Below are 15,856 nucleotides of genomic sequence, written 5' to 3'. Positions count from 1 at the left end.
TCTATACAGTAAGAGCAATTATGTTATTGATAACCTTAATATCTTATCATTTACTTATAATTTGAAAATGACATGTCTGATTTGAGAAATTCCAACTTTGAATTAAATAATGAAACCAGGTGATCAAGGAAAAACTAGAAAATATTTTAGTTTTCCAGTTTTATTGTGGTTAGTTACGAAAAATTCACCATAGTCCATAATCTTGTCATTTGATTTGTATCTTTTTTGTGATTGGAGGGCTGGAAACAACTGGAATAAGACCTTCTAGAGGTTAAGCTTGAAGTATAGGAAGTATGTGGAATAAAAATAAACACTAGATTCATAATTTCTAAAGTAGAGAATAATGATTATTAGCTTGAATGTGGAAGATAAAGTTTAGAATAAACTCCTTTATTGATTTAATTTTTAATTAACCCATGAAACCTTGATTGTTCACAATCCAATAGGTTTAATACCAGTTTAATAATTTAATATTGCAGTTTTGATAGTGCTCTTCAGTCTGTGAAATCTTGTGTGGGTGGAAATGATGAACTCTCAACTACTTTCTTAGAAGTAAAAGGACATTTCTACATGCATGCTGGCTCTCTACTTCTGAAGATGGGTCAGCATAGTGAAGTGCAATGGCGAGCTCTCTCTGAGCTGGCTACATTGTGCTATCTTATAGCATTTCAGGTAAGCTTTTTCTAGTGTTGGGTGCAGTTGACATTTCACAGAGATTGTTGTATTTCACATGGATGTATGTCCTGATGTATAGTAAAAATATGAATAAATCTCTAGAATTGAAGTCAAAATGAAATAGTTAATTTGATAGCTGAAAAATAACAAGAGTCATACAGTACTGGTGAGGTGAAATAGATAATGTTGATGCATTGTTGGTGGCAGTCTGTATTGCTGTGACTTAACTGGAAGACTGCTTTGAAGAGTTTGCTCTTCTACTCTGCCATTTTTGATAGTTTGGGTCTTCGTGCTTCTTTATGTGGAGTAAAATAGCATTTTTCAGCCTGCTGCCTATTGGTGGTGTTTTTCTTTTGGTGCTATTTAAAACATAGAACTCTTTTTATGAGATAATTTTCTAAATATCTGAAGGGAGCTATTGTGTTTTCTCTTCACCATTCTATTTATTCATCATTTTTCCAGCTCTTCTTCATATGGTATGGCTTGGACTCCTTTTATACTCTTGGCTGTCCCACTTTATCCCATTGGTATCCTACATTATCCATACTATTTGAAAATGTGTTGTCTACAGTGTGCTTTTATAGTAGAAAGTAATTTCTCAGAAGTTAGTTTTCGTAGGCACCTTTTACGTATTACCTAAATTCTGTGATTCCCAGTTTTTTCCACTTGGAAAACTGCAACTCCAACTCAGTTTAACCATTGGCTAACTGTTCATCATCAAAAAAGCACAATGTAATAGAAAGGAACATCTTACTGTTAGAAATATGGGCATCACTAAATTAAGACTTTTGATTCTAAAATTATCAGGTTCCAAGACCAAAGATTAAATTAATAAAAGGAGAAGTTGGACAAAATCTGGTGGAAATGATGGCCTATGATCGTCTGAGCCAATCAGGTAATACTAATGTTTAATTTTATTTTAAAAAGAAAAAAGGAAAATTTCTCTGTTAGAGCACTTCTTATGATAATCTACCTGTTTAGGAGATAATTTGTCATAATCACTTATTTCTCTTTGCCATATTGGATGAGGGCAAGAGATACAGAATTAGAAGAAAAGTCTCCTTCAGAAGGTAACAAATGTTTGATACTATCTGCTCCTGGATGGAGAAACTCTTTAACCCCTCCTTTATCTAGCTTCCAGAGCCTCCATTCTGAATATTTTAAAGCACTTCCTGAACTGAGAATAATTAACTGATTTGCCAGCCATTTACCATCAGTAATTTATAAAATATTGCTGTGGAGGATATAGAGATGATCGCTTAAGAAACTGATGACATAGTAAAGAAGATGGAAGATACATACTCACATACTGTTAGGCTTTTGGAATTTGTAAATTTATTCCTGGTTTTGACTATTTGGAATGGATCCTAAAGGTCTGTTACATTTAGTCTGATTTTGTTGAGGCAGAAACTTCATTCAGGATATTTGTGTAGCTAGCGAATCAAGCAATGAACTGAAGAAACAGAATGCTTTATGTAACAAGCAGTTTTGGTATAAAATTGAATGAACTTTGTATAGAGCAAGTAATAGTATTAAAAAAACTCTAAGCTTTGTCTGTAGTTAGGCTACTGGTCAAAGCATATATTGCTCCTCTATCCCACAGCTTGCTTTTTTGTGGGAGGTCTACTTCCTGTCCTTGAAGAAGTGACTACATTTTTTTCCTTATGTCTCTCATCTACCTTTGGAAGGCTGTCGTAGATGTTTTCTAGATGTTTTTGCAGAGTGTCAGTTAGTAAAATGAATTGTGTTTTAATGTCTTTGATGTGGATGTTCCTGAATTTGTCTGCAAATTTTCAGAGAGCTAAGTCTGATCTGACTGACCAACAGAATTACTCCAAAGAGTGGGTTTTTTTCCCCCTTAAACAGCTTAATTGAGATGGAATTCATATCATACATAATTCATCATGTGATTCATATAAATGTACAACTCAGTGGTTTTTAGTGTGTTCACAGAATTGTGCGACCATCACTGCAGTCAATTTTAGAACATTTTCATCACCTCCTAATGAAACCTCATAATCGTTAGCACGTCACTCTTCATTTTCCCCCAAATCCTCTAGTCCAAGGCAACCATTAATGTTCTTCCCCTTTGGATTTCCTTATTCTGGACATTTTAAATAAGTTGAATTACACGACCTGTGGTCTTTTCCTTTGTGACTGACACTTCTTCCACTTACCATAGTGTTTTCAATGTTAGCCATGTTATAGCATGTACTAGAACTTCATCCAAGGGAGTGTTTTAAGAACAGATTCTTCACCCCAGACCTGTGGAATCAATCTCTAGGAAGTGCGGCCTGGAAATAATTATTTTTTTTTTTAAAGCTTTTCCAAGGGTGATTCTTACCAGCTAGGTTTAAAAGTCAGTGTATCAGATCAGAGAATTTGAGCTTGGCTCTGCTCTTCTGTGGCCACTTAAATGATACACTTCCATCTAAAATGTAAATATTTTAAGTACTTTCAGGATTTTTCAGACATACTCTGGTCATCTTTCTTTCACTCTAGCATGTAAAGATAACTGTTAAACCTGTAGTCTTTGTTCATTTTTTGCATAAGCACCCTTTTTGTTCAGTTGTGGTTGCTGGGTTGGAGGGTTAGCTAGCTCTGAGATAATCATGTTTTTTCTTCTTAGGGTATATGAATGAAACAACTGAGAGATGTGAGTAAAAATAATCTGTTTTTTAAACGATGGAAATAATTCATTTTTCAGGGCACATGCTGCTAAACTTAAGTCGTGACAAACAAGATTTTTTAAAAGAGGTTGTAGAATCCTTCGCCAATAAAAGTGGGCAGTCTGCTTTGTATGACGCTCTGTTTTCTAGTCAGTCACCTAAGGATAGATCATTTCTTGGTAATGATGATATTGGAAACATTGATGTACAAGCACCAGAGCCTGATGATTTGGCTAGATATGATGTTGGTAAGTTGTATCTTTTAAAGTAAATATTTTGTATCTTAATCCTTTTATTTTAGGAGAATAAAAGTAAAATGAGAAGTAATTTCATAATCTCATTACCCAGAAATAATGACTTAATATTTCCCTGTATTCCTTTGAGGTATTTGGGGAGGGGGGTAGGATGGTGTGAGGGCTTTGTTTTTTTCCTGCTCTTCTTTTTGATTGTGGTGGAATGTTTTTTTCCTAAATGGTTGTTTATACTGTACATGTGATTGTCTTCTTTCATGAATTCTCTCCCTGTTTATCTGTTTCTGTAAATAACTACTTTATTGGCAGTATAATTTGTTATATGAATTAGCCATAATTTGTTTGCTGTTTGGCATCTAAGATGTTTTCAGTTTTTTCACTGTGAAAAATAAAGTAGCTGTATTTCAGATCTTTCTGTAGAGTTTTCTAAAACCAGAATTACTGGAGTAAATATGATGAACACCTTTAAGTCTTTTGCAAATTGCCGTATTGCCAGAAGGGTTGTACCTCTTTATGCTTCCAAAAACCCATAACTTTTTCGGTATTAAATTTCTTGTGGAAGAAAAAATCTCTTTGCTGTCCCAAGGGATTAATATAGTGGTATCCCATTGTTTTAATGACTCTCTACTGAAAGGAAAATCTATAGTTTCAGGATTTCATACTGGGTGGCTTCTGTCACTACAGTGTTTTATTGAGTTCTAGTGAGTACCTTTCTTTTTCTTAGATAGACTTGAAAGGAGCTTTTTTCCTCATAACTGTTGTTGTTAAAATTCCTAAATATGAAGTGTGACTACCTTTAGTAAGAACATGAGACTTTGCTTAGCATAGAATTTGCCCCAGCTCTAATATAGAAAAGCAGTTATAAAATTAAGATGCATTTATTGTGAGTAATTGGCAAAACTGATGACACAAGCAAGATTTCCAAAACCTCAAGCCAGTTTTTTCTCTTTATTTCAGGTGCCATTCGAGCACATAATGGTAGTCTTCAGCACCTTACCTGGCTTGGCTTGCAGTGGAATTCGTTGTCTGCCTTACCTGCAGTTCGAAAATGGCTAAAGCAGCTGTTTCATCATTTGCCCCAGGAAACCTCAAGACTTGAAACAAATGCACCGGAATCAATATGTATTTTAGATCTTGAAGTAAGCAAGGATTTTAACAAATTAAATATTTTGAATTTTGTTTAATGTTTTCTAACTTAAATTGACTTTTTTTTTTTAAATAAAACAGGTATTTCTACTTGGAGTAATATATACCAGCCACTTACAATTAAAGGAGAAATGTAGTTCTCACTATAGCTTCTATCAGCCACTATGCTTGCCACTTCCTGTATGTAAACAGCTTTGTACAGAAAGACAAAAATCTTGGTGGGATGCAGTTTGTAATCTAATTCACAGAAAAACAGTGTAAGTAGTAAAATAAAAACATTCCTTTAACTTATTGCCTAAGTTTTTAACTTAAAAACCTATTTAAAAACTTACTGCCTAGGTGTCTAATTCTCATGTGAAGATTGAGTTTAATTGTCATGTGATGATTAACATACATATAAGTTTTGAACTGTGTGTTTATAAATCAGTTTTATTAAACTTTTTTTAGACCTGGAACCACAGCAAAATTGCGAATTCTAGTTCAGCATGACATAAACACACTAAGGGGCCAGGAAAAACATGGCCTTCAGCCTGCCCTGCTTGTACATTGGGCAAAATGCCTTCAGAAAACGGTGAGTTCATTAAAGTGTAAGAATTCATTACCTAATTTTTAAAAAACAAACTTTTCCCGTAGTCTTTTAGATCAAAGAAACAGTAGCAGCTTATTTGCATTATGCCAAGTGAAATGTATTTTTTTTAATCTTGCCACAAAATAATTAATAGCTGATATATAAGCACTTAGAACAGTGCCTGGCATAGTCAATGTTATGTAAGTATTAGCTGTTATTATTACTTAGTAAGTTATGGTAATTATTATCCAGCCTCAGAATTTTTTTTACATGTCAGTAGCAGATGGCTCTGTAGGTTAAGGGCATTATAGATCTTTACAAATATTTGAGGTCTAGTCTGTGACAAGGTTAGGTGTGGATATTTAACTCTGCGACCAAACTGTAACACTTACAGAGTGGCAGGTTTGGGCTATGTAAAATGACAACTTTTAAAAAACAGATAGGGCTGCCTCATTAGGTAGTATCATTGAAAGTGTTTAAAAGTTGGGTCTAGAATGATCACTGGTATTAGGGTGTTCATTTCTTCCAACATTTGGAAAGTGAGGTCTGTGACTTCTGAGATTCTGCTTTGCCTTGATTTGAAATTTTAACCAGTTGTTCAGACCATTTATAAAGGAATTTTTAGATTCTATTATTTGTGTTCCTTAGGTTGTGTGCTTCTAACTTTCTGTTTTAGGGCAGCGGTCTTAATTCTTTTTATGATCAACGGGAATACATAGGCAGAAGTGTTCATTATTGGAAAAAAGTTTTGCCAATGTTGAAGACAATCAAAAAGAAGAGCAGTATTCCTGAACCTACGGACCCTCTGTTTAAACATTTTCATAGTGCAGACATTCAGGTAATGGTGGATCCCTTTGTGAATGAGCTGGAGATGTGGATTTCCAGTTTATAAACAAAGAAATAGAGGTATAAACTGCTTTAATCAATTGCCTGTCTCTTTGATCCTTGCATTGTTTTCAAAGTCCACTAGCTGTCACAAAACATGGCAGAAAAGAAGACTGAGCTATTAATTAGATCATGTAAAATCTTTGGGAAATAACTTGGGTGTGATAATCTGGGGAGAGGCAGTTGGACTAAAAATTACTAAATGTGTTTAGGCATCTGAAGTTGATGAATACGAGGAAGAAGCACACATAACATTTGCTATATTGGATGTAGTTAATGGAAATATAGAAGATGCTATGACTGCTTTTGAATCTATAAAAAACGTTGTTTCTTACTGGAATCTTGCACTGGTAAGTAGATATTGGTACGTGAATTAAAAGTTTTTTTGTTTTAAAAACCTATTGTTTCATAAAAGCATTCTTTGTATAGATTTTTCATAGAAAAGCAGAAGACATTGAAAATGATGTCCTTTCTCCTGAAGAACAAGAAGAGTGCAAAAATTACCTGAGAAAGGCCAGGGACTACCTAATAAAGATTTTAGATGACAGTGATTCCAGTCTTTCAGTGGCCAAGAAGGTAAGTGCAAGCTCTTTGTACTTTCTTACTATTGCTAACTGGATGGTAAATATTTTTTGCTTTGGCTTTATATTTTGATAATTTCAAAATAGTAATACTTATTATTAATGCACAGAAACGGTGTGTAAATATTAGCATTGCTTTGTCTTAGGTTTGCTGTTTTTTTCCTTAAACTTGGAAGTCCAACTTTTTGTTCTACAAAAATACTTGTTAGGGAATTTAGAAAAGTTTTCTAAGGCAGAACATTTATTTTTGTTACCTTGGCAGTGTAATCAAAGCAAATACTGCAGCCTAAGGACTGGTTGTTAATGAATCTGGCAATTAAACATTTCACTGAGATTGAAAGTAGTTGCTGACACCTTCAGAGCATTTCTTCTCATCTTTACCATTTGCTGTGGATTATTTTTTTTCTTACTGTCAGCAGTTTGAGACTGTCATGATGGTATTAACTTTAGTTATGTTAAACCTTCCAAGTATTTTGTTGATCAATTCATGTTGCTGCTCTTACATTAGGATTGATATTGTCTGGTACATTCTAGCATCTGTGTTTCTCTCCCCACTCAAAATTAATAAAAATCAGCTTATTTTATTCATGTGGAAAAACTTCCCAAGTTAACATTCCTCTACCATTATTATGGTTAATAGAAAGGATAGGAACATCATAGATTTTAGAGTCAAGACTAGATGACACAACACTTTCGTGTGTGTTCCTATGTAAAGTATAAAGTGCTTATTACACATAAGTGAGAACGTATAAATAAATTAGTAAGATAAAATCTTTATATTTATTTCAGAGTTGTTAGTTTATTTTTGCAAACTAAAGCCTTTGATTCATGCCTTTTGTTTTTAGTTGCCTGTGCCACTGGAGTCTGTAAAAGAGATGCTTAATTCGGTCATGCAGGAACTCGATGACTATAGTGAAGGAGGTCCTCTTTATAAGAATGGTTCTTTGCGAAATGCAGATTCAGAAATAAAACATTCTACACCATCTCCCAGCATATATTCTCTATCACCAAGTAAAAGTTACAAGGTAGGTAGAAAGAAATGAATCACTCCATTGCAGAATGTTTCTGTTCTAAATGTTTTAAATACTTTTTTTTTTTTTTTAGTATTCCCCCAAAACACCACCTCGATGGGCAGAAGATCAAAATTCTTTATTGAAAATGATCTGCCAACAAGTAGAGGCCATAAAGGTAAATCACTTAATATCTCTAAACTCTGCTTCTCTTATTCCAAGATTGCTTCCTTGACCACTCCCTCACTTCCTTGTAAAGCTGTTCAAAATGTCCCTTTGCCATGCTACTATAGAGTCATACTGTTTTGTATAGTTTACCCTGACACTTAACCATATTATCTTTCCCATTTTTTAATTTTAATTTTTTAAACTTTAATTCCAGCGTAGTTAACATAATGTTACATTGGTTTCAGGTGTACAATATAGTGACTCAGCAATTCTATATGTTACTCAGTGTTTATGAAGATAAGTGTATTCTTTTTTATTTTTTTCAATTTTTTAATTCAAATTCAATTAAGTTAACATATAGTGTATTAGTTTCAGAGGTAGAATTTAGTGATTCATCGGTTGCATGTAACACCCAGTGCTCATTACATCAGGTGCCCTCCTTAATGCCAGTCACTCAGTTATCCCTTCCCCCTACCCACCTCCCTTCCAGCAACCCTCAGTTTGTTCCCTATAGTTAAGATTCTCTTATAGTTTGCCTCCCTCTCTGTTTTCCTCTTACTTTACTTACCTTTCCTTCCCCTATGTTCATCTGTTTTGTTTCTTAAATTCCACCTATGAGTGAAATCGTATTTGTCTTTGACTTATTTCTCTTAGCATAATACCCTCTAGTTCCATCCACATCATTGCACATGACAAGATTTCAAATCTTTTTGATGGGTGAATAATATTTCATTGCATATATTTACCACATCTTCTTCATCCATTCATCTGTTGATGGACACCTGGGCTCTTTCCATAGTTTGGCTATTGTGGACATTGTTGCTGTAAACATTGGGGTGCATGTGTCCCTTTGAATCATTATGTTTGTATCCTTTGGGTAACTACCTAGTAGTGCAGTTGCTGGGTCATAGGGTAGATCTCTCTTAACTTTTTGAGGAACCTCCATACTGTTTTCCAGATTGGCTGCACCAGTTTACATTCCTACCAAGATAAATGTATTAATCCCCATCACCTATTTCATCCATTCCTTCACCCACTTCCTCTCTGATAATCATCTACCTGTTTCTAATAGTTGAGTCTGTTTTTTTGGTTTGTCTTTTTTTTCTCCCACGTTTGTTTTGTTTTTTAAAATACCACACACGAGTGAAATTGTATGATATTTGTCTTTGTCTGGCTTATTTAACTTAGCATTATACTCTCTAGATCCTTCCACATTGTTGCAAGTGGTCGGATTTCATTCTTTTTATGACTAATAGTCCACTGTGTGTGTGTGTGTGTGTATGTGTGCATATATATATATATATATATATATTATATCACGTCTTTTTTAATCCATTTATCTGTCATTGGACACGTGCTGCTTCTATATCTTGGCTCTTGTAAATGGTGCTGCAATAAACATAGGGGTGCATATATCTCTTCGAATTCCTGTTTTCATATTCTTTGGGTGTATACTCAGGAGTATGGTATTATGGTAGTTCTGTTTTTAGTTTCTTGAGCAGCTTCCAAACTGTCTTCCACAGTGGCTGCACCAGTTTGCGTTCCCACCAACAGTGTATGATGATTCTTTTTTCTCTACATCCTTGCCAACACTTAATTATTTCTTGTGTTTTTGATTTCAGCCATTCTGACAGGCGTGAGGTGGTATCTCATTGTGGTTTTGAATTGTATTTCCATGATGTTGAGCGTCTTTTCATGTGTCTTTAGTCCTTAACCATATTTTTGAAATTACTTGTTTCTGCTTCCTCCATCAGGTGTGAATCCTTCAAAGGGAAAGACTCTAATCCAAAACATAGCAACATTCCTGACATAGAGGTGGTTCCCAAGTGATTGAACTAGTGAAATAAACCAATCATACGTTGGTCTAGGAGTTCATTTCTCAGACTGATTGGTTGTGTGTGTTTTATTTTATAGCTAGATATTGATATGTGGTCTGTTTCAAAAAGTCTATCTTTTTACTGCTTTCATAAGAATTTGACTTAATTATGTAAGGAAATGGTTATGTATTCATGATCTTATTTTAGCTGTATGAAAGTAATCTTAACTGTTAGGCTCAAAGAAGCTTTATTTATGTCTTTGGAATTGGAAGTACATGTCGGTTGTTTCATGCTCATTGGGCAAGAACTAAAACACCCATACTTTTGAAATTACAGCAAAGATATCCTGACGTATGTGCAGTTATTACAGTGTTATCAGCAATGTGTGAGACTTAACAAAAATGCTCTTTGGAGGGGAACAAAATTTTGAATCTGTACAAATTTTTGTATGTTAATTTTATATAATTGTGGCCTATTAAGATACTACATACTATCTTGGCTTACCTTATGGGTTTAAGCCCCCAGCGTTGTATTCTGTGGAAGTGTAGTGGAACATTACTCTGTGTTCCTGAAAAGCTGGGTTTTAGTGCTAACTCTGCCACTAAGTAATGCTCTTGAGCCAGGCACTTCTTTACTTTTCTGTTCGCTTGGCTTCTCATCTGAAATGTGGGAATTGTTGAAACCAGTTCTCAGCACATTTTCTAGTTGTTTGAATTTTTAAAATTATGATTATTGCATTAATTGCATGTTCGAAACTGTAGTGACTACTAAATTTCCCCAGGTGATTCCATCAGTTTCTTATTTTTTTGGATGTGTAGCATCTGGGCTAAATACAGTAGATGGAGGAATGGGGAAAAACTTATTTAACTTGAAAATTCAAGATATCTTTGATCTCCGTATTTATGGCTTTTGGGAAATATCTATTTGGAAACACTTAAGAAGAAGAAAGCAGACATGCTGTATGTGTCTGCGACCTCACTTATAGCTGGTTGGATACCTGGACCCATATACAGATATTTGATACTGTTTTCAAAAATGACTGTTGACTGATACCACTGTAGTTTCTTTGGAAAAAGAAATAGTTTCTTGATAAGTGCCTGTTTTGTAAGGGACATTTTGTGGTTTCTGGGGTTGGGGAAGGTGTTGTCATTTAGTTGTCTATAAAACAACAGAGATCTGATAAGTAGCCATATAGCTACCATTAGAAAGCAGTTTGTCCTCTGTGTAGGCAGCAGAGTGGTATTATGAAAACATACTTAGTGTAAAATTTGGTTTGAGTTCTGGCTGTGCTATTTCCTGCATCTTTTTTTTTCCCCCTTCAAGATGTGAGTTAATATTGTTTATGTGTGTAAGGATTGAGAATTTAAGTAAAATGTCTGGACTGTATTATTAAATACATAATATATTCTGGGCAGATATCAGTTGTTTTCCTTTTCCCAGTGGATCATTAGAACATCAGCCTTGAAGGATTTGTAGTGTTTTGTTATATCAGTTGTGTGTAGGTGGAAAGCTAGTATTAAGAGGTAATTTGGAATATTGAGTAGTGCAAATGGACTGGAGAAGACAGCAGTGTGGAAAGGAGGTGCTGGAAGGGTGTTTGGGGCAGTACTTCTGAGGACCAAGAATATCAGAGAAGTTTAATTTGTAGGTACTTGTGTTTTTGAGCAGGGAAGTGTCTTAGACAGAACTCAACTTCAGGGGCACCTGGGTGGGTCAGTTGGTCAAGTGTCTGCCTTTGGCTCAGGTCAGGATCCCAGGGTCCTTGGGATCAAGCCCTCTGTTGCGCTTCCTGCTCAGTGAGGAGGCTGCTTCTCCCTCTTCCTCTGCCCCTCCCCCCTGCTTGTGCTGTGTCTCGTCTCCCCCCTCCCCCCCAAATAAATAATTAAAATCTTAAAAAAAAAAAAAAAGAATCCTCAACTTTGGAAAGATTAATTTAGGCAAGTGTGGAATGGAAATGGAGATGAAGCCATCTAGGAGGTTATCAGTTTAGGTGATAGCTAACTCTAATCTAGAATGAATGAGGTAATACGGTACTAAGGAATGAAAGAATGGGAAGAAATAAGTTTTAACAAATTAAGGATCATTTTCTTAAATGAGCACCTGATACACAGATCTTACTGGAATGTCGAATCTCAAAAAACACATCATCAAGTATTTAAAGTATTTAAATTTAAAATATTTGTTTGCTCTAGCATTGTTTCTGGCATGATACAATTGCTTACAGTTGTTTCCTTTCTTCCAACAGAAAGAAATGCAGGAGTTGAAACTACATAGTAGTAACTCAGGGTCCCCTCATCGTTGGCCTTCGGAGAATTATGGACCAGATTCAGTGCCTGATGGATATCAGGGATCACAGACTTTTCATGGGGCTCCGCTAACAGGTTAGTTTGCAACTGGATAATCCAGATTTTAGTAAAATCACTGTACTCCCTCCTCCTTTACACAGATAACTTGTGAACTCACCTCGTCTATATACATTTGTTTATACACATGTTTATACATGTCTACTTATATGTTTCTTAAGCCATGGTTGATATTACTAAGATTTTTATAACTCCAAGCAGAAACAAAACAGGCTTTATCTGATCCTTTAATACATATGTCAGAGAAGCTGAGACTGAGGTAGAACTATTCCTGACTTTGGAAAATGTTACCTGATATTGTTGTGCATTAAGAGATAGCTAAATAAAACCTTCACAGGATTTATTTTGGTGATATACTTAGAGGTATGACATTCATAGGAAATCTTGTTTATTTTGAAATACCGTGGTCATACAAAGAAGGAAGGAGTTGGAGCTGGGCCGTATTGGAATTTGAAGTTGTGCTCTCTGTATATAGTGATCTCTTGAGCCAGTTTGTGTGTTTGAAATGTGGAGATAAAACTTGCCTCACATTATTGTATATGTGTATTAGAGTGTGTGTGTGTAGTAAACATTTAATGAACCAGGGGTGTCCTGTGAGGTTGTCTGTGTGCAAAAGTGCTTTGTGCATGTAATTTCCTTTAATCTTGGTAACCCAGAATGGTAGATACCACTGTGAATTCTTTTTTAAAGATTTTATTTATTTATTTGAGAGAGAGAGAGAGAGAGCATGAGCAGGAATTGGAGGGGCAGAGAGAGAGGGAGAAGCAGACTCCCCACAGAGCAGGGAGCCTGATGTGGGGCCCGATCCCAGGACCCTGGGATCCTGACCTGACCTGAAGGCAGACGATTAACCGACTACACCACCCAGGCGTCCCATGTATTCTATTTTATAGATGAGGAAATGGGTTTAGAAAGGTTACATAATTTATCCGTATTGTACAGCTAATTATTGGTAGAGCCCGGGTTCAGACTTCAGTGGTCTTAACTGGAAAGCCACTTGCCAATATGAAATATTGCCCACAGACAGCCAGAAATGATGATAAAAACAGGTTTCCTTGACATGAGATAGATTCCTGAAATGGTAGTAGTATGCTTTTTTCCTAACTGGTTTTAACCCAGGGAAGATTTAGAATAGTATGTTCCAGTTTAGATGAGCACATTTATGTGATGGTCCATAGGGCCATACTGACGGCAGCCTCACTATTCTCTTTTGACAGTGTCTTTTAATGTAGGCAAAATAATAGGAAATCTTTGTGAAGTCAAACTTAATGAATGTCATAAGTCATAGATAAATATGAGATGTGTCAAGAGTTCACACATTGCTCACTTAAAAACCCTGTGCGCTATGTAGAGCCTGGCATAGAGAAGATAAGTAAACTGGCTAGCCTTTTCTACGGCTTTTTGAGTGCTGTGTGGAATTGATCATTTGGCACCTTTTGAGTCACAATTTCCATTTTTTCTGTGTACAGACATAAAAGGTCTTCTGGTTGTTAAACATAACATTCACATTGTCTCATTTTATTCTTGCAATTACCCTATGAAATGTATAGAAGCAGCACATCCTCATTTTACAATTGAGAAAAATGGAGACCCCAAACAGCTAATTGACAAGGTCACAAAGCAGCTTTGTGGCCCTGAAAGGTGGAGAGCTCAAGTCCCCAGTTTTGCGTTCCTGTGCTCACAGATTTTGTTTTTCCTAATGAAAGTAAAAATATACCAAGATTCCTTGTCTTTTTAAAGTAAGATGATTAAAAACAATGATTAATAAGCTTATAGGAAATATTTAGAAGTACTAGCAATGTAAACTAAAAACTAACTGTACCACACTGAGTGCTATTAACATTTTGGAGCATTTCCTTCTCGTCCTTTCTCTTTGTATATGTAAAGAATTTTTAGTGAGATTTTTATTCTTATTATGTTGTATGTAGACGAGTAGTCTTTTTTTAAACATTAGAATTCTGAGCATTTTTCTTAAATATTTTTTGAAAATACTATTAATGAATACAGGTTTTCCCATCATGTAGAACTACTGCAAATTTTATTCCCTTATTATTTCCAGTTTGCTGTTATAAATAATGCTGTGGACACATTCTTAGGATTGTTAGGGTATTTAAAAAATTCTTTTGTGTTGGAAAACCGCTTTCCAGAAAAGCTATGCCAGTTTACACTCTTTACCACCATTATCTGATAGTGCCCATCTCATTGCATTCTTGCTTAGTGTTAACTATTAACGGTTTCTAAAAACCACCAATTTTTAAAAACAAAAATGGTATCAGTTTTTATTTTTTATACTGGGCATGTTCAATACTTTATACTCTTTTATATATCCTGAGTTATCTGTTTATTCGGTACTTTTTTCGTAATAGATTGTTTTTAGTAGGTTTATAAGAACTTTAATTTTTTTTTCCCAGTATTAAGAGTCACTAGTCACTGATAAAGTCACTAGTTAAATTTTCAGATTTTATGATTCTTGGCTCATATCCATCAGCTTGTTTTGTGTTCTGTTCCTTTTTTCTGCCCAGAATGTTTCCAAAATAACTATCTTTACCAGGCAGTTCCATTAGTTTTCCAAATTCATACTTGGGCTTCTTTAGCAATTTTTACTTCTAGTCACTGTAAAGAGAACATAAATGGACTGACTAGTCTTTGACTAGTCTTTTCTAGGTCTTTTTCAGGGCTTTCTAGAATCAATTGTTTAGCACCTCTTGGGTCACAATTTCCATTTCTTCCATGTCATGGCATAAATGGTCTTTAAGTTGTTTTGTTTTCTGATAAAACTTTCATAAAACAAATTAAGCGATGATTGTTGGTAGCTTTGCCATGAACATGAGTGTCTTCTAGTTGTCAGTTTCTTGGTGAAACTCATACAAAACTAATGAAACAAATAGTTTGGACATTAACATGAGTGTCAGTCATGATGTGCCCTTTTTTTTTTTTTTTTTTTTAAAGCCAAGGAACACATTTTGTGTTACCTGTGAGATTCTTTGCATGAATTTATCAGGTGATTTTTGACTGGAACATTTTCAGCTTGAGTTTATAAGATGCAGCCTTGTCTTTCTACAAATTTTTAAGGCTCACTTTAAAAACATGGCCCTAAGGCCAATCAGATGCATTTTGGTTCCTTCCTATGACTAGTGTATTCCCAGTATTTCTGATGTTGAACATAGACTGTGCTTTTATATCATACCAGCCTTTCTTAGAAAATGGACCAAATGCTTTCTCCTTGGCTCCTTTTTTGATGCTTGTTGTGAGGTGCTTGTTCTTGTTGACCACTGTGGTGCTGCTCTCTTATTCCTCATGTGTCATATTTAGGGGTTTTTCCTAGTTTGTCATTTGATAATCTTCTTTATGGTATATTTTGATGTATAGAAATTTAAAAAAATCTATAGTTAAATCTTTCTTTGATTTCTATTGCTTTTGTAATTTATAGTTCTTGCCTAGATAGTCTTAACTGTAGTATAGACTTTTTTAACTGTTTTCTTTCTTTTCTTTTTTTTTCTTTTTTTTTTTTTTTAGTTGCAACTACTGGCCCTTCAGTATATTATAGTCAGTCACCAGCATATAATTCCCAGTATCTTCTCAGACCAGCAGCTAATGTTACTCCCACAAAGGTAACCAAGGAATAATTTATACATTTATAAATATCTCCTTTTTAATTGTTCAGGCTTCCTTCAAAGAAATTCAAGAAGTAGTTCAGCATTAAAACTTATATGTCCCATAAGA

General features: G+C 34.9%; 1 protein-coding gene across 7 annotated transcripts in view; it reads left to right on the top strand.

Moving 5' to 3' along the window:
* LOC113267793 (E3 SUMO-protein ligase RanBP2) overlaps positions 1-15,856 on the top strand; it is a 77,825-nt gene that overhangs the window by 37,739 nt on the left and 24,230 nt on the right. For 5 of the 7 annotated variants that reach the window (XM_044379114.3, XM_044379124.3, XM_048222542.2 and 2 more), the window contains exons 7-19: positions 480-672; positions 1,483-1,570; positions 3,383-3,592; positions 4,553-4,734; positions 4,823-4,998; positions 5,189-5,312; positions 5,986-6,147; positions 6,407-6,544; positions 6,624-6,770; positions 7,621-7,800; positions 7,880-7,963; positions 12,016-12,151; positions 15,650-15,744. In XM_044379114.3, coding sequence (XP_044235049.3) covers positions 480-672; positions 1,483-1,570; positions 3,383-3,592; positions 4,553-4,734; positions 4,823-4,998; positions 5,189-5,312; positions 5,986-6,147; positions 6,407-6,544; positions 6,624-6,770; positions 7,621-7,800; positions 7,880-7,963; positions 12,016-12,151; positions 15,650-15,744 — 1,915 coding nt within the window. Of the gene's footprint in view, positions 1-479; positions 673-1,482; positions 1,571-3,382; positions 3,593-4,552; positions 4,735-4,822; positions 4,999-5,188; positions 5,313-5,985; positions 6,148-6,406; positions 6,545-6,623; positions 6,771-7,620; positions 7,801-7,879; positions 7,964-12,015; positions 12,152-13,683; positions 14,270-15,649; positions 15,745-15,856 lie in introns of those variants that run through there. The other 2 variants (XM_026516014.4, XM_057308952.1) reach the window with 2 other exon arrangements.

The sequence above is a fragment of the Ursus arctos genome, unplaced genomic scaffold (assembly GCF_023065955.2).
Source record: "Ursus arctos isolate Adak ecotype North America unplaced genomic scaffold, UrsArc2.0 scaffold_8, whole genome shotgun sequence".
NCBI classification, from domain to species: Eukaryota; Metazoa; Chordata; class Mammalia; order Carnivora; family Ursidae; genus Ursus; species Ursus arctos.
This window is presented reverse-complemented; position numbering and strand designations above follow the sequence as displayed.